At 39.6% G+C, this 24786-nt stretch overlaps 1 protein-coding gene across 2 annotated transcripts; it reads left to right on the top strand.

The window, feature by feature from the left end:
* Positions 1 to 21: 21 nt before the first annotated feature.
* Positions 22 to 24629, top strand: ZBTB43 (zinc finger and BTB domain containing 43). Of its 2 annotated transcripts, XM_057548981.1 has the most exons (3): positions 23 to 145; positions 4298 to 4421; positions 19066 to 24629. In XM_057548981.1, the coding sequence occupies exon 3, from the start codon at positions 19089 to 19091 to the stop codon at positions 20490 to 20492; it is 1404 nt and encodes a 467-aa protein (XP_057404964.1). In that variant the 5' UTR covers positions 23 to 145; positions 4298 to 4421; positions 19066 to 19088; the 3' UTR covers positions 20493 to 24629. The 2 variants fall into 2 exon arrangements, with proteins under 2 accessions (XP_007194728.1, XP_057404964.1); XM_007194666.3 differs by lacking the exon at positions 4298 to 4421 and having other exon boundaries at positions 22 to 145.
* The last annotated feature ends 157 nt before the right edge of the window (positions 24630 to 24786 follow it).

Below are 24786 nucleotides of genomic sequence, written 5' to 3' on the forward strand. Positions count from 1 at the left end.
GGTGGGGGCTGGACCGGGAAGCGTTTCCGGGGGTGGGAGGCGCAGGCTGAGGCGGTCGCGGCGGCGGCGGCTTGAAGGGGCCTGGCGCCGGCGGCGGCGGAAAGTATCCCACCGGTGGGCTATGTGAGCGTCGAGGACTTGGCAGGTGTGTCGGAGTCTGGACAACGGGTAGCAAGGGGGCAGGAAGGGAAACCGGAGAGGTATAAGGACTTCTCTGCAGGTCGCGGCGCGCGCACCGCTGGCACCGCGAGGCCCATTACGCCGACTGGGATGCTGAAGCCGCGCGCGGGCCGTTGGAGTCCCAGCACCCCGGGTCCGACCCCTGCGGTCTCTGGCCAGCCCGGCGCGCGTACAGCGACCCCAAGGCCCCTGAGGCAGCATTTCGCCCAAGGTCACCCTGCGGCGGCGGACCTCAGCGGGCCAGAGCGCTTAGAGATCCTGCCCCCCCGTCAGTCCGCCCGCCGGCCTTTCGGGGGCGCCGGGTGGGCGCGGCTTGGCGGCCTCGGGATCGAGTCAAGGCCGGGAGAAAGACTACGCCGGGACTTCGCTGATATCTGCTTCTGTTTACTTCTGTGTTTCACCTTTTTTGCTGTCTGTGTCACCTGTTGTCACCTGCCCTTTTTGCCTCTCAACTCGGCTCCTGTCAACTTTGTATTTCTCTCCACTTTGTCTCTCTCGAACCCATCTCTGAGTATCTGGACCCTGTCTTTATTTGTTTCCATCTTTCTTCTGTGTCTGTTGACCCTGTGTTTCCCTTTTAGTCCTTAACTCTCATTCATGGCCTGCTTGTCGGTCCAGCTTTTTGCCCATCTGTGTTTCTCTCTCTCTGCCAATCGTGTGTCCTTCTTTCTTGTTTGTGCCTCTCCTAACTGGGTTTCTCTGGGCGGGCCTGCCCTGACCTCTGAGCCATGGAAGGTGACTCATGACCCTGTGAAGCTTCCTGCACGGGTGACAATCTCAGCGACTAGACTGCCGTCTGACCTCAACTCTGACAGGTGTCGCCCAACCTAAGTGTCAAGGTGCAGGAGCTCCTGGAGGACAGAGAGAAGGCCATCTCAGGGCCAAAGTAGCTTGATGAATCCTTGCTTTTTCTTACCGTGGTTTTTCAGGCCTGTCCAGCTCCCTACCTCCCTTTGCTCCATCCACATGGCCTCCAGGGTTCTAAAGAGCCTGCTTTCTGAGTTACAGCTGCTTAACCAGGCCTGTCTCCAGGCTAAGGAAGGGTCTGAGATCCTCTGCCCCTTGGGGCTCATGGAACAGTAGCAGAATTTCTGGGAGAGCTGTATGCTTAGTTCAGAGATTGTGTCACTGTGTACAGTTAAATTATGAGAAACATAATAATTTGGGGTTCTTCATTCTTTGCTTTACAAAAGTATTCACTGGAGAAATAAGCCAGACACAAAAGAACAAATATTGTATGAGTTCACTTATATGAGGTATCTAAAATAGGCAAATTCATGGAGACAGAAAGTGGAGTATAGTTTACCAAGGGCTGAGTGGGAGGAGGGAGTGGAGAGTTTAATGGATACAGAGTTTTAGTTAGGGATTATGAAAAAGTTCTGCAAATGGATAACAGTGATGGTTGCACAACAACATAAATGTACTTAATGCCACTAATTGTACACTTTAAATTGTTAAAATGGTAAATTTCATGTTAGGTATATTTTTACCAAAAAAAATTGCTAAGTGTAGATTCCTGGAACTAACAAGCGCTATGAAAAATGTGACTTTAAAAATTGATTCTGTAGCTTTTAGGAGCATTTAGTTGAACTTATGTTTCTTGATGCCCGCTCTCCACAGCCAAGGTCCTTAGAAAAGGAGTTTGGTTGAAAGAATTTAGTTAAAAATTTGTACTTGTAGCAGGTTCCCACCCTGGCTGTCCCTCCATATTCATTGGATTCAGTGCAGGAATCTGCTAGACAAGCAGAAAACTTGAGGAAGATTTTAACTTTTCACATGAAGAAAACTCTTAGGGTTGGAAAAATAGTCTTTTTATTATAATAATGAAAAATTATGTTATTTTCTTGTGTGTTTTCTGATGGGGGAGGCGTTTGTTTTATGTTCTCTCATCTAAGTTATTGGTTTGTTTGTAAGCTAGTTTATCAAGGTTTCTTATAAGGTGTAGCAGCTGAATTACTACCATATTGAATCCTAGATACCATCGATTATTTTATGTACCACCAAAGGAAGAGAAAACACTGCCAATTAAGCTATTACATACACTTCTTTACATTTTTAAACTTATTTAGACTTTTTTTTTTGGTTGCGCTGGGTCTTAGTTGGGGTGGGCGGGCTCCTTAGTTGCAGCATGCGAACTCTCAGCCACGGCATGCACGTTGGATCTAGTTCCCCCACCAGGGATTGAACCCAGGCCCCCTGAATTGGGAGCGCAGAGTCCAAATCACTGCGCCACCAGGGAAGTCCTTAGACATTTAAAAATGATACTCTAGTGTATGTGTAAAAAGAAGAGGGCTGGGCTTCCCTGGTGGCGCAGTGGTTGAGAATCCGCCTGCCAATGCAGGGGACACGGGTTCGGGCCCTGGTCTGGGAAGATCCCACATGCCGCGGAGCGGCTAGGCCCGTGAGCCACAATTGTTGAGCCTGCGCTGAGCCACAATTGTTGAGCCTGCGCGTCTGGAGCCTGTGCTCCGCAACGGGAGAGGCCGCGATAGTGAGAGGCCCGCGCACCGCGATGAAGAGTGGCCCCCGCTTGCCGCAACTGGAGAAAGCCCTCGCACAGAAACGAAGACCCAACACAGCCATAAATAAATAAATAAATTAATTAATTAAATTAAAAAAAAAAGAAGAGGGCTTCCCTGGTGGCGCAGTGGTTGAGAATCCGCCTGCCAATGCAGGGGACACGGATTGGACACGGGTTCAAGCCCTGGTCTGGGAAGATCCCACATGCCGCGGAGCAACTAGGCCCGTGAGCCACAACTACTGAGCCTGCGCGTCTGGAGCCTGTGCTCCGCAACAAGAGAGGCCGCAGTAATGAGTGGCCCGCGCACCGCGATGAAGAGTGGCCCCCACTTGCCGCAACTAGAGAAAGCCCTCGTACAGAAACGAAGACCCAACACAGCCATAAATAAATTAATTTAAAAAAAAAGAATTGGAACACAAAAATATTAAAAAGCTACTTTAAAATAAAAAAAAAAGAAAAGTGAAATAAATTGGTTAAAGTGTTCATTAACCTTCTTAACCTTCCTACTCTTGAATACTTTTCAATTCAGAGTTGCATCCATGCTTTTCCACAGTGTCATCTTTTGTGCCATCAGAAACGTTGATGAGGCTCTCAGGAATCCTCTATCATTGTCTTAGGCAGAGACAACTGTTATAACTTCCGCCTGGACATCACATCCTGATTTCAGAAATTTAAAAATGTGAAAAAAAAGTGCCTCTTATAATCAGTTGAATATAGTTCCATATTATTTTCATGAACTTTTCCTTTTTACCTTATGTTTGCAATTAGAATAGAAAGAGACTTTTGTCTTATTTGTAACATACTGAGGAAAAAAAACTTTTATTTTGTTGGTATGTAGAACATACATACCAGCAAATGCTGTGTCTTCCTTCTGCTTTCTTGATTGAGCTTCTTATCCGGAATTCTAATGAATATGAGGGTGCAGTTAAAAACATTTCCTTGGCTTTATTGTAACGTAATGGCAGGATGACTGATAAGTGGGGAGTTAGTGGTTAGAACAATAACTTCTCTTTTGAATCTCAAAGAATTTACCACAATGGACCATTTACCCTGAAGTTTTTAAGTAAACATTCAGCTGTGGCATGAATTAAACTTCACAAAGTAGGTAGCTTGTTTTTTAAAAACCCTAAAATAGGTTTTAGTAAGTTCTTTGGCTACAGTGTTCCAATTAGAAAACATAGGGGTATTGATTGATAATGGTCTGGAGGCCAAAAACACTTTTGCAAAGAATAGTTTAGTTCTGCAAAATTACATAGGTATCGACCAGTGTTGGTTTCCTATTTTTGACAGATGTACCATGGTAATACAAGATGTTAACATTAAAAGAAAACTGGCTGACAGTCATATGGGAACTCACCATTTTTTGCAACTTTTCTGTAAAACTAAAATTATCCCGTAATTAAAAGTTTATTTAAAAAATACAAAGGCAGAAGCTAAGAAGGTGCAGAAATAAAGCTAATATAACCAAAAAATATCAATCGTGATTAATTTTCTTTCTGCCACTCACCCACGAGTATAGTATTTATTAGCAAGGCACTGGTACACAGTGAATAGCATCAGCATCTCTTACATTTTCAGCGTGATTTTTCTTTTCAGAAATCAATGTGATTTTAATTTGAAACAAAACTAAGAAATGGGTTCCTCTTCCTTGTTCATTCATACTGCTTTTTGATGGTCATGGCATAAGGAACTTTATCCCAGGAATACAACTTTGCATTAGGTAAGCTATAAACTTGCTAAAAATGCAGTTTTTTAAATTATTTACTAAAATGGTTTCTTTTTCAGTAAAAAATAATAATGTAGTTGTACTTAATTGCCTAGACTGGAAAGGTTCTTTTACTTCTCTTCTGAGGAGTATATATTGCACATTTTAAGGCCAACCACTGCCATACTTTGTACTGTTAGAGCATTTAAATTCCAAGAAATTTTCTGCTAAGTGACTTTTTTTTTTAACTTAGAAAAATATTAGATTTGGAATTACGCTTCTGTTTGAATCCTGACATACCACTTCTGAGATATGTGACCTTGGACAGATCTTTTAACCTTCTTGAGCTTTAGTTTAACTCGTGAGTGTGATGATACAGGGGTATTGCCAGACCCAAATTTACATAGTCTGCTTTGTGAACTGTAAAGCATTTGACTAAAGTATTTTTGTACGCATGGGGTGTTGGTATTATTGTACATTTGTGCCAGTCGAGAGATTTACTAAAGTAATATTTACTGTGTTAAAATGTGCTCTCTACAGTAAGCATGCAAATTGCCATGTGTCGTGGTTAAGAAATCTCTGGAGGGCTTCAAGAAGTCACTCGTGGGTCGGCTTCCCTATTATATTGTTGTCCTCTGTGTTTTTAGGATATGTAATTGGTATTTAAATAGTGTATAAAACTTGACATACAATTCCTCAGCTGAATAATAAATACAGGCTACTTTTAAACTCGTCAGAGTTGGAAGGGATCTTGGAGGTCATCTAGTTCAGTGATTCTATTATTATTATTAATTTATTTTATTTTGGCTGCGTTGGTTCTTTGTTGCTGTGCACGGGCTTTTCTCTAGTTGCGGCGAGCGGGGCTACTCTTCATTGCAGTGCACGGGCTTCTCATTGCGGTGGCTTCTCTTGTTCCGGAGCACAGGGTCTAGGCACGTGGGCTTCAGTAGTTGTGGTGCACCGGCTTAGTTGCTCCGCGGCATGTGGGATCTTCCTAGACCAGGGCTCAAACCCGTGTCCCCTGCATTGGCAGGTAGATTCTTAGCCACTGCACCACCAGGGAAGCCCTAGTTCAGTGATTCTTTAATATTTACCCTTTGTCCTCTGCTTTAAAAAAAAGCCAGATAATCTCAGTGAAGGATGGAAGGAGTTAGCTGGGATTGGTGTGTTTGTTTTAGAACTGTTACTATTGGATTTTTTTTTTTTTTAACTTTGCAAGGTGACATATAAAATTGCTAGTACTTCATTAAGTCTGAAGACAGTGAATAATTTGCTCTGGAGTTTATGAATGTGTTGTACATTGTAGATTGTTTCAGGTATTTGTTTGTGAAAATACTCATCTTTACCTTCCGTACTGTCTCATCTCTCAGACTGTATTGGGCCTGAGCAAGTGTTTTGAATTTAAATTCCAGGTTCACTGCTTACTGGTTATATGACCTTAGGCAAGTAGTTTAGCCTCTTTGTCTATTTCTTATTCTATACAATAGGAATAAAAAGTATCTATCCAGTGGGTTGTTATGAGGATTAAATGAGAATACAAAAAGTGCTTTGCACAGAGTCTGTTACAATACATGTGTTAAATACATGGTGGATGTTGTTACCTCTTCTATTAATTATGACATTTTCCTAGTTACCCAGTTGGGATTGGTAACTAGTTTACCTTGCATCACTCTATTTTTTAAAACTGCTTTATTGAGACATAATTCATAGGTAGTTAAGAATTTTTTTTAGTATATTTAATGGGTTGTATACGCATCACCACAACTTAATTTTAGAATTTTTGTCTCTCCTTTAAAAAAAAAACCAATTTGCAGTCACTCCTCGCCCTGTAGGTCCTTGCAGCCGCTGATTTACTTTTTGTCTCTGGATTTCCCTATTCTGGACATTTCCTGTAGATGAAATCACACAAGATTTAGCCTTTTGTGTCTAACTTCTTTCATTTGGCCCAGTGTTTCCAGGCTCAGCCATGTTGTCGTATCTATCAGTACTTCATTCTTTTTTATTGCCAAAAGAATGGCATAATACATATAGTATGTAATAAAATGGAATAATATTCCATTTTATAGATATACCACATTCTATTTATCCAGTCATCAGTTGAGGACATTTGGGTTGGTTCCACTTTTTGGCCATTATGAATAATGCTGTTATAGACATTCATGGATAAGTTTTCTGTGGACATCATATATTTTCATTTCTCTTGAGTATATACCTAAGAGTAGAATTGTTGAGTTACGTGATAACTCTGTTTAACTTTTTGAGGAGCTGCCAAACTGTTTTCCAAAGTGGCTGCCCCGTTTTACATTCCCACCAGCAATGTATAAGGGTTCTAATCCTTCCATATCCTCTCCAACACTTGTTAGTGACTGTCTTATTTATCATAGCCATCCAAGTGGGTGAAAAGTGATGTCTCATTGTAGTTTTGATTTGCATTTCCCTAATGAATAATGATATTGAACATCTTTTTTAAACGTTCTTTTATTTATTTATTTATTTATGACTGTGTTGAGTCTTCGTTTCTGTGCGAGGGCTTTCTCTAGTTGCGGCAAGTGGGGACCACTCTTCATCGCGGTGCGCGGGCCTCTCACCATCGCGGCCTCTCTTGTTGCGGAGCACAGGCTCCAGATGCGCAGGCTCAGTAATTGTGGCTCACGGGCCCAGTTGCTCCGTGGCATGTGGGATCTTCCCAGACCAGGGCTACGAACCCGTGTCCCCTGCATTGGCAGGCAGATTCTCAACCACTGCGCCACCAGGGAAGCCCATTGAACATCTTTTGTATGTTCTTTTGTGTATCTTCTTTGGGGAAATGTCTATTCAAATCCTTTACCCATTTTTCATTTGGGTAGTCTTTTTATTATTGAATTTTAAGAGTTCTTTATGTATTCTGGATACAAGTCACTTATCAATTATATGATTTGAATGTATTTTCTCCCATGTTGTAGGTTATCTTTTCATTTTCTTTTTTAATAGATCTTTATTGGAGTGTAATTTCTTCACAATACTGTGTTAGTTTCTGTTGTACACCAAAGTGAATCAGCCATATGCATGCATATATACCCATTATCCCCTCCCTCTTGAGCCTCCCTCCCATCCTCTCTATCCCACCCCTCTAGGTCATCGCAAAGCACTGAGCTGATCTCCCTGTGCTCTGCTGCTGCTTCCCACTAGCTAATTATTTTACATTCGGTAGTCTTTTCATTTTCTTGATAGTATTATGTGTACCTTGGGCCACTCTTGCATCTTCCTGCCTACCCAGTCAGTTAGTCCCATCAATTCTGTTTTCCATACCCACTGTTATTTTCATTGCCTCAAACGTAGAGCATATTTACTGAAATCTTAGAATTGACCTTTATTTCAGACTTGCTCCTGCTTTAAGACCATCAACAGATTGTCCTTTCTGAACATATTTCACAGCATGTCACACAGAAGTTTTCAGTGCTGCCTCCAGTGCCCACATTTAAAGCCCAAACTCAGCCTTCAGCAGGATAGTACCAGTCATTCCTTCCAGATTTATCTCTCACCACTTCCTGTCACTTGTAGAAGGAAGCACAGGTAATGATGTACATGCCACTAGCAGTGGTCTTGAATGGAAAAGAGCTTTTGAGGGGGCCTTCTGGTGGTAATTTTATCATAAAATAGGATCTTGCCCTCAGTGTGATGGTACCAGTAACTCAATTTTTTCAATGTGTCACACTCATAATACACTCAACCTACAAGAGATTAAAATAAACCAGAATGCCATGTGGTTTATAATGTTTCTTTCTGTGTTAATAAGTGAGATAGGCTTACAGTTTTTTCTTTGTTGTCCAGTTTTGATAGCACGGTTTTATAAAAAATAATTAGCAAATTTTCTCCTATCTTTGTTCCCTTTCTCCCTTCTTCCCCCTCTGAAACAGTTTATATAGCATAGGAATTAGTTGTAAAGAATTTTCCCGTTGTGCTTTGGGCAGTCATTTGATTATGTTTTATCATTTCTCCATAGTTACTGATCTGTTAGATGTCTATATTTTTCTATAAAGTTTTTATCAATGAGACTTTAAAATTTATTAGGGGAAAATTGTTTTCTGTTTTAAAAAGTTTCTATCATGTGATTATATTTCATTTCTTATTCCTAATTTTGTGAATTTGACATTTTTAGATTTATTATTGTGTAATCACTTGTAATCAAATGAGCTCGTGTATGCATTTCTGCTTTGGGGGATTTATTGATGCTTTCTGTGGCCACTTATATGATCATTTATGTAAATGTCCTATGGAAACTGAAAAAGAAGATGTATTATTTGTAGGATATAGAGGTTGTATGTTTCAGTTAAATTAGCATTATTAATGATAACCAGTCTAAACCTCTAGATCCAAATTATCTTTTGCCTTATTGATTTATTAAAGATTAAAAGAGGGACATTTATATTTCTTACTATAATTATGTTTCTGTCACTGTTGTGTTTTTTTTTTTTTTTTGAAAACTGTACTGCATTTACATATACAAGTTCACAAGGTAACCCTCATGTGAATTATAGAATTCATCAATTATCAATAAACTTTCACCTCATTTGATGCTTTTTACATTGAATTTACTTTGATATTAATATTGTTGTCTGAAATTTTTTTGTTTTCATGTACCTGTTCTTTTTACTTTTGACCTTTTTTGTGATGGATTCTATTCACTTTTCTATATCTAAAAAAGTACTTCACCTTCATTTTGAAAGATATTTTGATTGGGTATAGAATTCTAGGTTGATAGTTTTTTCTTTCAGCACTTTAAAGATGTCTGCTGTCTTGCATTGTCTCCTTTCTCCTGGCTGGCATTGTTTCTGACAAGAAGCTTGCAACCTTTCTTACCTTTGGTCCTCTGTACACAGTGAATCTTTTTTCCCTGGCTGCTTTTAAGATTTTCTCTTTGTTACTAGTTTTCAGTGATTTGATTATGATATGCCTTGGTATAGTTTTCTTCATACTTCTTGTGCTTGGGGTTTGTCGAGCTTCTTGGATCTGTGGCTTTATAGTTTTTATCAACTTTAGGAAGATTTTGGCTGTTATTCAAATAAATTTTGGGCTTTATACCCTCCCACTCCTTCAGAGACTCCCAATTTTGTGCCTTGAAGTTGTCCCACAACTCACTGATACTCTTTCCCCCCTTCCTGTTTTCTTTTTTTTTTTTTCAGCTTTTTTCTATTTTAGGTTGTTTGTGTTGCTATGTTTTCAAGTTCACTAATCTTTTCTTCATGTTAATTCTTTTGTTATTCCCATCCAGTGTTTGTCTGTAGAAGTTCAATTTGGGTTTTTTTGTTTGTTTGTTTGTTTTCCTGTCTACCTACTATGCTTAATTTTCCTCCATTTTCTTGAACACATGGGATGTAGAATTTTCTACCAGTTGTATAAGTTTGTCATTTCTGGGTCTGTTTCTGTTGATCAGTTTTTTTCTTTTTTCTCTCTCCTTAATATGGGTTATATTTTCCTGCTTCTTTGCATCCCAGGTGATTTTTTTTTTTTTTAATTGAATGCCAGACATGAATTTTACCTTGTTGGGTTCTGGATTTTTTGTATTACATAAATATCCTTAAGCTTTGTTCTGGAACACAATTAAGTTATTTGGAAATATTTTACTCATTTTGAGGCTTGTTTTTAAGCTTTGTTTAATGGGACCAGAACTGCATTTTGTCTAGGGCTAATTTGTCCCCACTGCTGAGGCAAGACTCTTCTGAATACTCAAGGCTTTACACTCAGGCAAGTTTTCTTCTATTAACTATTTTATTTGATTATTCCTTCTACTCCATTCGTTTTATTTCTTTCAAGGATGCTAATTAGCCATATGTTGGATCTCTGTTCTCTGTTCTCCTGTTCTGTTATCTTCTCCCTTGCTGTTTTCATATTTTTATCCTCCTCCTTCATAAAAGTTCCTCAAAGTGCCTTGCACATCATTGATTCCATTTTCTATAGTTGCAATTCTGCTCCTTATTGCCTGTTTAAATTTTTGCTCTATTTTAGTTTCCTTACATCTTGTCTTTAATTCAGTTGGCTCTTTTTTTCATATCATTCTACTGTTTTGTCTTATCTTCCTTAAACTTCATTCATGGAGACTGCGTTTTCATGTTTGTGGAAATCAGTTTAATAATGCTATCTAAACTGTACTCTTTGTTTACACTTTACTATTTTCTTTTTCTTGGTTATTGTAGAATCTATTTACAGACCCCATTTATTTACAGAATAAAACTATGTTGGGAAACATTTTGTTTGGGTCTGAAAATTTCCCCCTTTTTGGGAAGATTATTTTGGGGTCCTTCACTGTATACCTGAATGCTGTTATAACCAACTCTTAGCTCTTTTGCTGGAGGATGGGCAGACTATATGGACACCAGGGTTAGCTTGAGTAAAATGGCTGGGGCTGGAGGCTAGGTCTGAGGCATTGTTAGGAGAGTTTGAGCACTTTCTTCTGTGTTGGTGAAATTGTTTTACCAGGGGCCTATTTTTGTCTCTTTGGCCCAGCTGGCAAAGGATGGGCTATGTTTTTGCCTCCTTCCTGGAGCTACCCTCTCATGTCAAGTCTTTAAAAATTTTCTGCTGAGGCAGTGTGCAACCTTTGGTATCCCAATGCAGCCATCTCTGAATGTTGCCAGTATTGCAAGACCTTTCCTGTGGTCTGCCCTGCCTTTTTAGCTGCAGGCCTTCCAAATGAACAGGTATCCATTGGTCCTCTGTCAGGATTACTGCTACCAGAATTGCCTGGTATAGCAGGTGGAGTTGCCAGGTCAGTGTCTCCCTTTATCCTGGCCCCATCTCCACTATATCCTTAATTTAAATTTGTTGCATATAGATAACTCTGATCCCAATTTTTCAGGCTAGTTTTTCTGTATTTCTTAGATTTTTTGGTTAGGATGTAGTAGATGGGAAGGATTATATGCTGCTCTCAAGTCTTCCTCTTACCCTGGTGACACCAAAATTTATAGTGACAGGATATATAACTTTAGAGTATACCAGGTTCCCGCCTCTGAATTCCTCTTGGATTTGTAATCTTTTGTGGTGCTTTTATCAGGCTTTGCGTTGAATAACAGGGTTGTATGTGTATGTGCGTTTTTTATCTCCCTACCAGATTATAAGCTCGGGACAGTGACATTCCTTCATCATCTTAGAAGTCTCCCACAGTACTTTGCATATAGTGTTTTATGTTGTGGGGTTTTTTTAAAATTTTTTTTAGTGAGTTAATTACTTTTATGAAACTCTTAACAATTGGAATGGTAACTGTACTATTAATATAGGTCACAACTGCCTGTGAGTTTGTAAGTATTGCTTATATAGCAGGAAAACCTGTAGGAGAGGTTTAGGTTTTGCATGTTACAAGGTAAGGGAATATGTAGAAGTGCCACATTCACTCAAATTTAAGGGTAGAGGTCAGATACTTACTAAATTACAAAGACTGTTACCACCTTGACACAGTTAAAAGTAAAGTTACATGACATTTTTTCCAGTTTTTTTTTTTTTTAATGTATGGTAAAAAATAAATATCATTCAATTTGCCACTTTAACCATTTTCAGGTGTACAATTTAGTGACATTAATTATACCCCAACGTTGTGCAATCAGCACCACTTTCTAGTTCCGAAATATTTTCGTTACCCCAAATAGAAACTCTATCCATTAAACAGTAACTCCCCATTTCTCACTCACCTGAGTCCCTGGTAACCTCTAATCTACTTTCTCTGAATTTGCCTATTCTAGATATTTCACATAAGTAGAATTATACATTTGTACTTTGCGTCTGGCTTACATAAATGTTTAGCATGTTGTTTTAGTGTAACGTTTTCAGTGTTCATCCATGTTGCAGCATATATCAGAACTTCATTCCTTTCTGTTTGTGTTCTCTATGTGTCTTTTCAGTATAATTGATTTATAATATTGTTAAAGTCCTCTATTTCCTTATAGATCTTGTGTCCTATTTTTTTATCCATTATTGAAAGTGAGGTATTGAAGTCTCCACCTGTTTTGTAGATGTCTATGTTTCTCTCTTCAATTCTGTTCATATGTATTTCTTTTGTTAGGTGCATATATGTGGGGTTTTTTTATTTTTATTTATTTATTTATTTATTTATGTCTATGTTGGGTCCTTGTTGCTGCGCATGGACTTTCTCTAGTTGCGGCGAGCGGGGGCTACTCTTCATTGCAGTGCGTGGGCTTCTCATTGTGGTGGTTTCTCTTGTTGCGGAGCATGGGCTCTAGGCACACGGGCTTCAGTAGTTGTGGCTCGCAGGCTCTAGAGCGCAGGCTCAGTAGTTGTGGCGCACAGGGTTAGTTGCTTAGTGGGATCTTCCCGGACCAGGGATTGAACCTGTGTCCCCTGCATTGGCAGGCAGATTCTTATACCCTGTGCCACCAGGGAAGCCCTAGGTACATATATGTTTTTAATTGTCATGTATTCTTGATAGAGTGATCCTTTTTGACTTAAAATCTATTTTGTCTGATAATAATATAGTCACCGCAGATCTTTCTGTTTCTCTTTGCATGAAATACCTTTTCCATTATTTTACTTTCAACATCTTTGTGCCTTTGTATCTAAAGTGATTCTCTTATAGACAACATACAGATAAACCATGTTTTTTTATCCATTCTACCAGTCTCTTGCCTTTTAATTGGAGAGCTTAATCCATTTACATATGAAGTAATTTACTGATAAAGGAGGATTTATTTCTACCACTTATTTCTAGCTATCTTCTGTGTATCTTACATGTTTTTTGTTCCTCAACTCCTCCCTTACTGCTTTTTAATTGAGATTTTTGTTTTGTTTTTGTATACAGTTTTGATTCCCTTCTTTCCTTTTCATGTATATTTTTAGTTATTTTCCTAGTAGTTACCTTGAGGTTTACAATTAACATCTTAAACTTAGCTAGTTTCAATAGTATACGAACTCTGCTCCTCTACATCTCCATCCCTCCCTCTTCATATTGTTATTGTCACTGATTACATCTTAATACATTGTGTGCCTAATAACATAGATTTGTAATTATTGTTTTATTCATTTGCCTTTTAAATCATTCAGGAAAAAAAGAGGAGTTGTAAACCAAAAGTATAATATCAGCTCTTATATTTACCTATGCTGTTACCTTTACCAGTAGTCTTTATTTCTTCATATGGCTTTGAATTATTATCTAGTGTTCTTTTATCTCAGCCTGAAGGACACCTTTATCATTTCTTGTAGAGGAAACCTATTAGTAACAAACACCCTTAGCTTTTGTTTATCTGGGAATGTCTTAATTTCTCCTTCATTCTTAAAAGGATAGTTTTGCGGGTGTAGAATTCCTGGTTGACAGATCTTTATCCGAGCACTTTAAATATGTCCTGCACTGCCTTCTGAGTGCCGTGGTTTCTGATGAGCAGTTAGCTGTTGGTCTTACTGAGGATCCCTTTTGTGTGATGAGTGGCTTCTTTCTTGCTACTTTCAAGATTCTCCATTGTCTTTGGCTTTCCACTATTTGACTTACAGTGTATCTCATGTGGATCTCTTTAATTTTATCTCCTTGGAGTTTGTTAAGCTTCTTGGATGTGTGAGGTTTATGTCTTTCATCAAATTCAGGAAGTTTTCAATCATTATATCATTTAATATCCTTTCTATTCTTTTTTCTCCTTCTGAGACTCTGATCTGCATGTTGGTATATTTGGTTTTCCATAGGTACCTCAGATTGTGTTTCTTTTTCTTCATTCCTAATACTCCTCAGACTGGATATTTCAATTGCTTTACATTTGAGTTTGATGAATTTTTTTCCTTTTGCCTGCTTAAATCTGCCATTGGACTCCTTATTATGAATTTTTAATTTCAACTTGTATTTGTTTCCTTGGTCTGCCATAATAAAATACCACAGGCTAGGTGACCTAAGCAACAAAAATTTATTTTTTATTATTTATTTATTTATTTATTTATTTATTTTTGGCTGTGCTGGGTCTTCGGTTCGTGCGAGGGCTTTCTCTAGTTGCGGCAAGTGGGGGCCACTCTTCATCGCGGTGCGGGGACCGCTCTTCATCGCGGTGCGCGGGCCTTTCACTATCGCGGCCCCTCCCGTTGCGGGGCACAGGCTCCAGACGCGCAGGCTCAGCAGCTGTGGCTCACGGGCCCAGCTGCTCCGTGGCATGTGGGATCTTCCCAGACCAGGGCTCGAACCCGTGTCTCCTGCATTAGCAGGCAGATTCTCAACCACTGCGCCACCAGGGAAGCCCAAAAATTTATTTTTTAACAATTTTAGAGGCCAGAAGTCTGAGATCAAAATGTTGGCAGATTTGGTTCCTCCTGAGGCCTTTCTCTTTGGCTTGCAGGTGCCAACTTTTCACTGTGTCTTCACATTGCACGCGTGCCTGATGTCTCTGTCCAAATTTCATTTCTGATAAGAATACCAGTCAGCTTGGATTAGGTCCCACCCTAACAACCTCGTTTTAACTTAATTACCTTTTTAAAGACCCTAAATCCAAATATAGTCACATTCTGGAGTACTGGGGATTAGGGCTTTAACATAGGAATTTTGGAAGGATACAACTCAGCCCATAATACAGCTTACACTTTTCAGCTCCAGAATTTCTATTTGGTTACATTTTATAATTTCTGTCTCTTTATTGCCATTGTTCTCCTGATTTTATTTAGTTCCTTGTTCATAGTTTAACAATTTGAGCATATCCAAGACAGTTGACTTTAACAGCTTTGACTAGCACTTAACAATGTCTGGAATTCTTCAAGGATAGTTTCTAATTTTTTTCCTGTGAATGTACCTTATTTTCCTTTTTCTTTGTTTACTTTGTAATTTTTGGTTCAGAACTGGATATTTTTAGTGTTCTAATGTGGTAGCCCTTGAAATCAGATTCTTCCCCTCCTAGGGGATTTTTTTTGTTTCTTGTTGATGGCTGCAGTTGTCTGTATGGTGATTTTTTTCTAAACTGTTTTGCAAAGTCTGTATTCCTTGTTGCATATAGTCACAGAAGTTTCTGTTGCTTTATCTATGTGATAGGCTGTGTCCTGACAGAGATTTCCTTAAATATTTGGGCCCAAGGAATGGGGAGTGGTGTTTGTATTTTAAAATCTTCCAGTGGATGCTACTGGGAAAACCACTGCAGCCTGAGGGGCCAAGAAAAAGCTGTGTGGGTTCACCAGACTGGCCAAGATGCAAAACCCCAAATTTTTGGACAGTGTTGTTCTTGCCACCCTGGCATGAGCCAGGCACTCTTGGAAATTGGGCCACTGTTCTGCAAATTGTGGCAGAGCCGAGGAATGGGGATTATTGCTGGTTTGCAGCACGCTGCTCTCTTAACGAGGTTTAGCAGCCTCTTTCATCAGGCATTGAATTGGTTGCTGTAAGTGTCTGATCAGATTCCAGAATTCGGAAATGGTTTATTCTGATCATTTTAACAGTTTACTAGTTGTTTTAGTGGAGGGATCGACACCTAAAGCTTCCTACTCCACCATTTTCTCTAACATCGCTTATGGCGTTTATTTTTATAGAACTGTTTTTAAAAACCTTATCTTGGTCACATAAAATTCCACAACAGATATTTGAAATCTTGAGGAAAAGATGAGTTATTCAATAAATAGTGTAGGAAAAACAGGCTTGCCATTTTGGAGGGAAAAGGAGAAACTGGATCCTAACCTTCTCCTTATACCAAAGTAAACTCTTTGTATATTATAGGTTTAAATGCCTTTTTAAAAAATGGTGCCAGAAATAAAACCTAAATAATTCTTTTTACTTTTTAAAAATAATCTTGGAGTCAGGCATGCCTTTGTGTGTCTAACACAAAATCCTGGGGCCATAAAAGCAAAAATTGGATAATTTACACAAATTTCGAAGTTAATCTGAATTTACAGAAATTACAAATCAATAAGATGAATTGCTCAATTTATTTGAGCAAAGGCTATGACTGATAATATATAGGAAAAACAAATGACCAGTAAACATGAATAGAGTATCAGTCTCATTCATAATGAAAGAAATGTTGATCAAAACAGTGAATCATGGATTATTCACTTAGGAGATTTGCAAACTTTTTTGTCTTGCTTGATAAAGTCCAGCATTGGTAAGGGTGTAGGGGAGTAGACACTGTCATTTACTGTTGGTAGGAGTGTGACTTGGTGCAACCTTTCTGGAAATTAGTTATATACATATATATATATATATATATGAATGTCAAATGCATAGTCCTTTGACCCAGCAGTTCCACTGGTAGAGATTACCCTATAGCTTTTTCCAAGGATATGTATGCCAAGATAGTCATAATTTCAAAAACCCAGACAATTGGAATTCTATAAGAAGAGAACTGATTAAATTATCATACATCCACATAGGAGAAAGCTGTATAGCCATTAAGCAGAATGAGTTACCTTTTTTTATGCTAATGTGGTGTCTTAGTCCATTCGGGCTACTATAACAAAGTGTCATAGACTGGGTGGCTTATAAACAACAGAAATTTATTTCTCAGAGTTCTGGAGGCTGAGAAGTCCAAGGTCAAGGTGCCAGCACATATGGCTTCTGGCGAGGGCCCACTCACTAGTTCCTAGACAGCTGTCTTTTCACTGTGTCCTCATATGGCCAAAGGGACAAGGGAGTTCTCTGTTGTCTCTTTCATAAGGGACTAATGAATCTAATTAATCCCATTTGGGAGGGCTCTGCCCTCATGACCTAATCATCCCCCAAAGCAAACACCATCACATTGGGGTAGGGTTTCAACATATGCATTTTGGGGGACATAATCAGTTTATAGTATGTCAAATGTTGTTCTACAAGATACATTGAGTGACAAAAGCTAAGTACAGAATAGAATGTAGGTAATGAGCCCATTTGGGTAGGAATTTTTAAAGGATTTATATGATTTATTCTGATATACACACAGAGAAGTTTCTAGAAATATATATAGGAGTTTGTTAATGGTGATTTCCTTCCGGGGGAGGTGGGGGACTAGGAATAAATGGTGGAGAGATTTTTTTTTTAACAGCATTTTTGTAAATTTTTTTATGCGTTATGTTTTATTCCCCCCTTCCTTTTTTCAAATAGCTAAAATCAAAATTCTTTACTGATGAGAGCAGAGAATCCAGATGTAGTTCTCAGAATTTACATACCTCTAGTCTATATACATTTGTGTAGTTAACTTTTCCTTTTGAAATTACAAATACCTAAATAATTTATTTCCTGGTCTTATTTTTTTGTTTGTTTTAAATTATTATGAAATGTTTTAAGAGCTATAAACCATAAATTAATACTTCATTCTAAAAACACTGCCTTACCTCTTAAAATTATTAATGACTAATCTGGTATTTTAGCATCTTCTTAGAAGAGGCAGTGATGTGATAGGAAAAATAGCATAGGCTTTGGAGTCATAGAGACCTAGATTTCAAATTCCAACGTAATAAAAACTAGCTTTTATTTTAGCCTTAGGAAAGTTACTTGAAATAGTGAACTTAAGAATGTCAGTCCTCTACGTTTGCAGGGTCGTTACAAAGATTAGGTGAAAAAAGGTGTACAGTTCCTGGTATTGGGTTGGCCAAAAATTTCCATGTTACAGAGAAACCCAAACAAACTTTGGCCAACCCAATATATAGTAATTACTTAGGAAACATTAGTTCTTCTCTTGGCATCTCTCCCTATCTCTGAAAGATAACTTTCAACCTTTGTTGGGTTATCTGCTTCTTTTGTCTCATACTTAGAAAATCTGGTATTTAGCGATGTTTAGATATGGTATTAGACTTAGGTGACAAATAGCACCAATAAATCTGTTGAATTTTCTGGTTTGTTTTAATTTACTATGGAATTATGGGGCCTGAGCATGCTGCAGAGTTCATCTCGTTGATCAGTCTTGTTAGGAATTGTCTCTAATGCTTGACTCATCTCAAAATATATTTACAGTAATGCCACAGGCAATCCCTTATTCTTTGTTATAACTTTATTTTCAGATTGAGTTCATTCAGTAACCGGGGCAGTATTTACTATCCTCTTTGTTCTATAACTTTTTAAACAATTTGGAGATCACCCGATAGAATACCTTGCCTTGCCATTTCGTTCTGCTTCACATTATGAGAAGCTCTTAAAGGGCTAAAATGCTGACAGCAACTAGAGAAACCCATATTATTTGGGACCTCAGCGAGTTCACCCCTGTGGTGCTGAAGGACCAAAGGCCTGACTGTTCTGGCCCCACCTCTTCAGCTCCCTGCCCCCTTAGTGGATTCTAGCCTGGTGGTTTCCTTTCAGTTCCTTGCATTTACCACGATCATTTCTGCCTGAGAGCCTTTACATGTGCTTTTCCTTTTTTCCACAATTCCTTCCTCACCCCAACTTGTCAAATGTGGGTTGAATCTGAGGCCTCTTAAAAATTCTGTCGTTTGGAACAGGTATTGTGTTTGTTTTGACTAGAAATATTTACTTTGTTTTACTTGAGATTTATATAGCTTACAGATATCTCTGGATTCTATTTTCCCACTCATAGACACAGGTGGTATCAAGAGTTAATACCATAAAGAATGGTGGCTGGTTCCTGCTTTTGGCACACTCGCACCTGCAAGCCTTGCTCTGGGGAATGAATGCTCCACCCACCATGCCCACAGGCCAGGGGACTTTATGGAACTGTGGAACTTGTCTTAGTTTTCTTAGTGATCAATAAGCTTCTCTTTGGGCTGGAATTAGTACTAATTTTTCTTTCTCTTGTAGCACCAGACAAGATTTGTGATGAAATGGAGCCTGGAACAAACTCTTTTCGAGTAGAATTTCCTGATTTTTCCAGCACCATTCTGCAGAAACTGAACCAGCAGCGCCAGCAAGGACAATTATGTGATGTCTCCATTGTTGTCCAAGGCCACATTTTCCGAGCACACAAAGCCGTTCTTGCTGCCAGTTCACCCTACTTTTGTGACCAGGTACTCCTGAAAAACAGCAGGAGGATTGTTTTGCCTGATGTGATGAACCCCAGAGTGTTTGAGAACATTCTCCTGTCAAGTTACACGGGACGTCTAGTAATGCCTGCTCCAGAAATTGTTAGTTACTTAACAGCAGCAAGCTTCCTCCAGATGTGGCATGTGGTAGACAAATGCACTGAGGTTTTAGAAGGAAACCCTACAGTCCTTTGTCAGAAGCTAAATCATGGCAGTGACCACCAGTCTCCCAGCAGCAGTAGTTACAATGGCCTGGTAGAGAGCTTTGAGCTGGGCTCTGGGGGCCATACGGATTTCCCCAAAGCCCAGGAACTGAGGGACGGAGAGAATGAAGAGGAGAGCACCAAAGACGAGCTGTCATCTCAGCTCACCGAGCATGAATACCTTCCTAGCAACTCGTCCACAGAGCATGACCGGCTGAGCACTGAGATGGCGAGCCAGGATGGGGAGGAGGGGGCCAGCGACAGTGCCGAGTTCCACTACACCCGGCCCATGTACAGCAAGCCCAGCATAATGGCTCACAAACGCTGGATCCATGTGAAGCCTGAGCGCTTTGAGCAAGCGTGCGAGGGCATGGATGTGCATGCATCCTACGATGAGCACCAGGTCACAGAGTCCATCAACACCATGCAGACGGAGCACTCGGTCCAGCCCTCGGGAGTGGAGGAAGACTTTCACGTCGGGGAAAAGAAAGTGGAAGCGGAGTTTGATGAACAGGCTGATGAAAGCAATTATGACGAGCAGGTGGATTTCTATGGCTCTTCCATGGAAGAGTTTTCTGGAGAGAGGTCGGATGGGAATCTCATTGGGCACAGACAGGAGGCTGCCCTAGCAACAGGCTACAGTGAGAATATTGAAATGGTAACAGGGATTAAAGAAGAAGCTTCCCACCTAGGATTCTCAGCCACCGACAAGCTGTATCCTTGTCAGTGTGGGAAAAGTTTCACTCACAAGAGTCAGAGAGATCGACACATGAGCATGCATCTTGGTCTTCGGCCTTATGGTTGTGGTGTCTGTGGTAAGAAATTCAAAATGAAGCATCATCTCGTGGGCCACATGAAAATTCACACAGGCATAAAGCCATATGAGTGTAATATCTGTGCAAAGAGATTTATGTGGAGGGACAGTTTCCACAGGCATGTGACTTCTTGTACCAAGTCTTACGAAGCTGCAAAGGCTGAGCAGAATACGACTGAGGCTAACTAAAAATAGGATCTGGCCCTTGAGTGGCAGGCACAAAAATAAACTATGGTAATTATGCAAATCTGGGCACAGATGATGCGTGCTACTTGCTATTATGAGAGAAGCTTAAAAAAAAGGAAGATATTTCTGAAAGACCAGCTCTAAGTAGGCCAATTAAAAAATCTTAATTCTTCAAATTTGTATGTTCCAGGCCTGGAATGGGTAATGGGGATAAGTTAGCCCACCTCACACCTGGCAAGGTAAACCTTCAGGCCCATTGTGAATGAGGCAGGTGGACTTGGTGATAGAGACACCTGCACTTGGAATTGGACAACAACCCACCAGTTCCATTTCAGGTGGCAGCAGTTTTTGATCACTCATTATTACAAGGTCATATTGGAATTTTATTTTGCTCTTACTATAGATACTTAGGTAATGTGGGTTTGTTTTGGTAGCTGCTTCACTGAATGAGATGCTACTTACGTAATAGCTACAAATAATGTGATTCCTAGGATACTAAGTTGATTAACGGAGCTCTCTTACCTGGGTTTATTCTTTCTAAAGGGTATTTTAACCAAAACTATGGAGATACTAAGAGGGTGACATTCTAAGTAAGAAACAAATAACTTATGGTACAAGCTTCAAATTCTGTAAGATGCCACTGTCACAATGTGTTTCAGACTCTTGATAAGTCAGAGTTTTATATTTTAGTACTAACATTTAGTTTAAACAACTGTTTCTAATTGTAATTCTCTAGGGTGCCAGACATAGGTATTTCTAACTGGTTTGCTGTCCCGAATCCCGTTTAATTGTAGCATCCACACAGTGGGATCTGCTCTGTGGCTAGTAGACATCTAGCCTGCTTTGACTCTGACCACGGTACCATTGGCTGCTCCAGCCGATTCACTCTGTCTTAGATTATGGTGCTTCCTGAAGAGGTCAGTCAATGACCACAGTTATTGGGAAGGAGCCAGAAGTCACGGCTGAGAGTTACCTATGAACTTCAGGAGCTAATAGAGTGCTACAGTGACACTCCAACTGTCAGAATGAGAGTAGCTGAGTAGCGGAATTTTGAGTGTCAGGTTATACTTGGGCGGGACGAGTTGTGGGGTACAATTGCCCAAGAAAAGAGGAGTCTTGAAAATACACTGGTGGGGGAGATACTCGTAGAGGGGTACACTGAGCTAATCCTCCTGGCTCTTTAGGAGTGCTGGAATGTGTTTTAAAAGGCAGAAAGAAAGAGTCCTAATTTTAGGAAGTAGTCCACAGATTCATGTTCTCATGTTATAGATAAAGCTGCGTGAGTTTACAAGTCCTCATAGCTATACCTACCAAAAAAAAAGAAAAGCAGCTATTCTGAGACCTTTTCTGAGGATCACTCAGAGGTTTTAGGTTAAAGAAGAAGCATGTTCAGGATGTTTTAAGCTGTGTAACATACCTGAAGTTGTCACCAGGGTAGGGACAGGGTGCTACTGTTATGTTAACTTTTCCGTAAATTTACCGGCTTATTATTTCTTAGTGGAAACTTTTTTTCCTTAAAATAAAAATAACTTTTCTTGGATTTGGGGTGAAATTTTGTTCTAAAAGTTTGGCTTTGCTCTAAAGTGAGAGACTTTGCTGGCAATGGCCTCTGATCCTCAAGCTCCTACCATCAAGGCATTTACTTGTTAAACGTTGTTTGGAAAGGGGAAAGAAAGACTTACCAGTTAACTCTTGTAATCGAGGTTACAGAACAGGGATGTATTCATTAACACTGTATCATTCTCGATATATAAAAAGCACTTTGTATTTAAAACTTTATTATAAATATATATATATATTGATTTTTTAACCTAGAAACTAGATATTACCTCTTGGTTGTTTGCCACGTTAATATCTTCTTCTCTTAGTGTTGAAACTTCGCCAGTTAACAGTCATTTCTCTGTGTACCTAACAGAGAATATAGAGGTGACTTACAATCAAGCTCAATTGCTCCTTCTCTTTTTCTCACGTTAGAAGTAATGGGTTTTAGGTATGATCCTAGCCTTTATATGTGAGGAGAAATTGTTGTATTACTCCTACTAATTTCAGTACTAAGGCAGTGAAGCCATTTTGTTCTGCCAAAAGCTGATCACCCTCTCCCATGGTTATCAGCAAATCATTTTCTGCCTGTTTGGAAGGTTTGATGTGCTGGTTTCTATTAAAGATTATATTCAAATGAGTGTTGGGACACTTGGGAAGAAGAGTCTGAGAGGTAAAATAAAAATATTCTGGAAAAATCATGGTCCTTCAATTATGTTGAGATCAGCACAGCACCCCATCATGAGTAATGGTGAGGAAGAGCTCTTGTTCAGCCAGGACTACTGGGCAGCTCTTTGGTGGTAGTTTTGGAAGCAGTCAGTTGTGCTGGGACTTATTTAATGTGTTACGAAGAGAGGGATATCTTTTATTGAACTCCTTATATGTACATCAGCTACTAAATGTAGAATATAAAATGTAAGTTCCTCACATCTACAGTTTTAAGCTTTTTATGATGGTGGGGTTTTTGTAAAAATTAGAGTTGCTAATCAGGTCAGCCAGACCCTGTGAGGTGGTTGGGCATCTGAAATGTTGGCTGTGTTCAGAGAGGCGGAGGAAGGGGATTGCCTTAGTTTGGATATTAAAAGTGAATCTTTATAAACTTTGCTTTTAGGATTAGGAGATCATACTGTATTACTACCTTTTTTTTTTCCTGCCCACCCTGGGTTGGATAGATAGTCTCTCTCTTTACCCTCAGTACAGCTTTAGAAAATCTTTATCCTTCCCATTGAGTTTGGATAGCAGGGGGTTAACATTTCCAAACAGTCTTTCAGGGATCTTGTCAATGGCCTACAACCAAGGTTATTTGTCCCCTTTGAGTCTTAACTGTGGTTTTTCTCCAGTCCCAGTGGGACAGGGCTTCAAGGCACCACCAGTGGTATTTAATATTAGTACGTATGCTATGCCTTTAATTTTAGATACACACATTGCAATAATCCACTTGGTAAAGTAGGTATCACCGGCTAACTGAGGAAGGACTACAATAGCCTTTCCTCAACTGTGGAGGGTTGTCCTCTGGCACTCTCGGACCCCAGCCTGTTGATTCTGATTTCTAGATCTCACTTTCCTCCAGTCTCTTCTTTTGGACACTACTTTCAAAGAGTCTGCCCAAAAGGGTCTCCTCCGTTCTAGTGGGCATTTGCTGAACTAAACTGACCCTAAGCTGACTTCTAGCTGTTTGGGAAAGCTGCTTAGTCTCAGTGGTCTTCCCACGGAGGCACACACCTCCTCAAGCTGCTGTAGAAGTGAAGTTGGGGCAGAGCAGAAGCAGCAACACTGTGCTTTCCCTGAGGAAGAGGATTTGCTGCAGCCCCCGGGGGGAGGGTGGAGAGGATGCCATCACACCAAAGCCAGGTGTTTGCTTTTATAAGATCTCTGATAATTAGGAATGCAGAAAACCAAGCAAAATATATCCGCCGCCTCACCCCCAGCCCTCTGTGCCACACTAATTTTGTGATTTAGGTTGCTTTCATGGGTGACTAACTTTATTCAGTGAAACCAGGGTGTGTGTTTGTTTGGGTTTTTTCTTTGCTACTTATGTGTTTAAAGGTACATGTTTCTTATTTCAAATCTCTACTGATAGTGCCCTATGGGAAGATGCTGGAACACATTTTGCAAATGTGACTTTTTTTTTTTTTTTTTTTTTTTTTTTAGTTTTGCTTGAAGCCTGTGTCATAATGTCAGTTGCTGCTGCCTTCTTTCCTTTTATGAGGTTCCCAGTGTTTCTTCTAGAAAATTACTTTATTTATGCAAGTCAGGTGACTCTTAGACCACAAAACCATTTGATGATAAATAGATTATCATTAGGTGCATATCTTATTGATATTTTGTGAAATGTTATGCCTGTGTTGCAAAAGTTGAATAGTTTTGTCTTTATATATTGCTGTCTTCAGTGTACAGCATGGTTTTACTTAATTGAATGTTACTGTTTAATATTTTCTTCTTATAGAAGAGACCACGCCCTTTTGTATGACATGTTTTAATAAATGTTATCTGTCAACTTTGTAAAAGTTTTGTTTTTCACTGTGGATATATGACCACATGTCTTTGTTTTCATTCTGGCTTTTGCCACCTGAGAATAAAAGTTATATCGTGGCCTTTTAACAGATGCCAAATAGACAGCCTGATCAAATGGGTAGTGAGTGATCATTTGCTGTGTCAGGCATTTATGACGATTAACTGACTTAAACCCCCACCAGTCCCATCAGGTATTTAGGTGTGCTGGTTATTCTGTTTGCTCCTCCAGATCCCCTCCCCACCT

Source organism: Balaenoptera acutorostrata, chromosome 6 (assembly GCF_949987535.1).
Source record: "Balaenoptera acutorostrata chromosome 6, mBalAcu1.1, whole genome shotgun sequence".
Lineage (NCBI taxonomy): Eukaryota > Metazoa > Chordata > Mammalia > Artiodactyla > Balaenopteridae > Balaenoptera > Balaenoptera acutorostrata.

Coding starts and splice junctions, on each gene's coding strand:
- ZBTB43 (XM_007194666.3), top strand. CDS start 19,089: ATGGAGCCTGGAACAAACTCTTTTCGAGTAGAATTTCCTGATTTTTCC.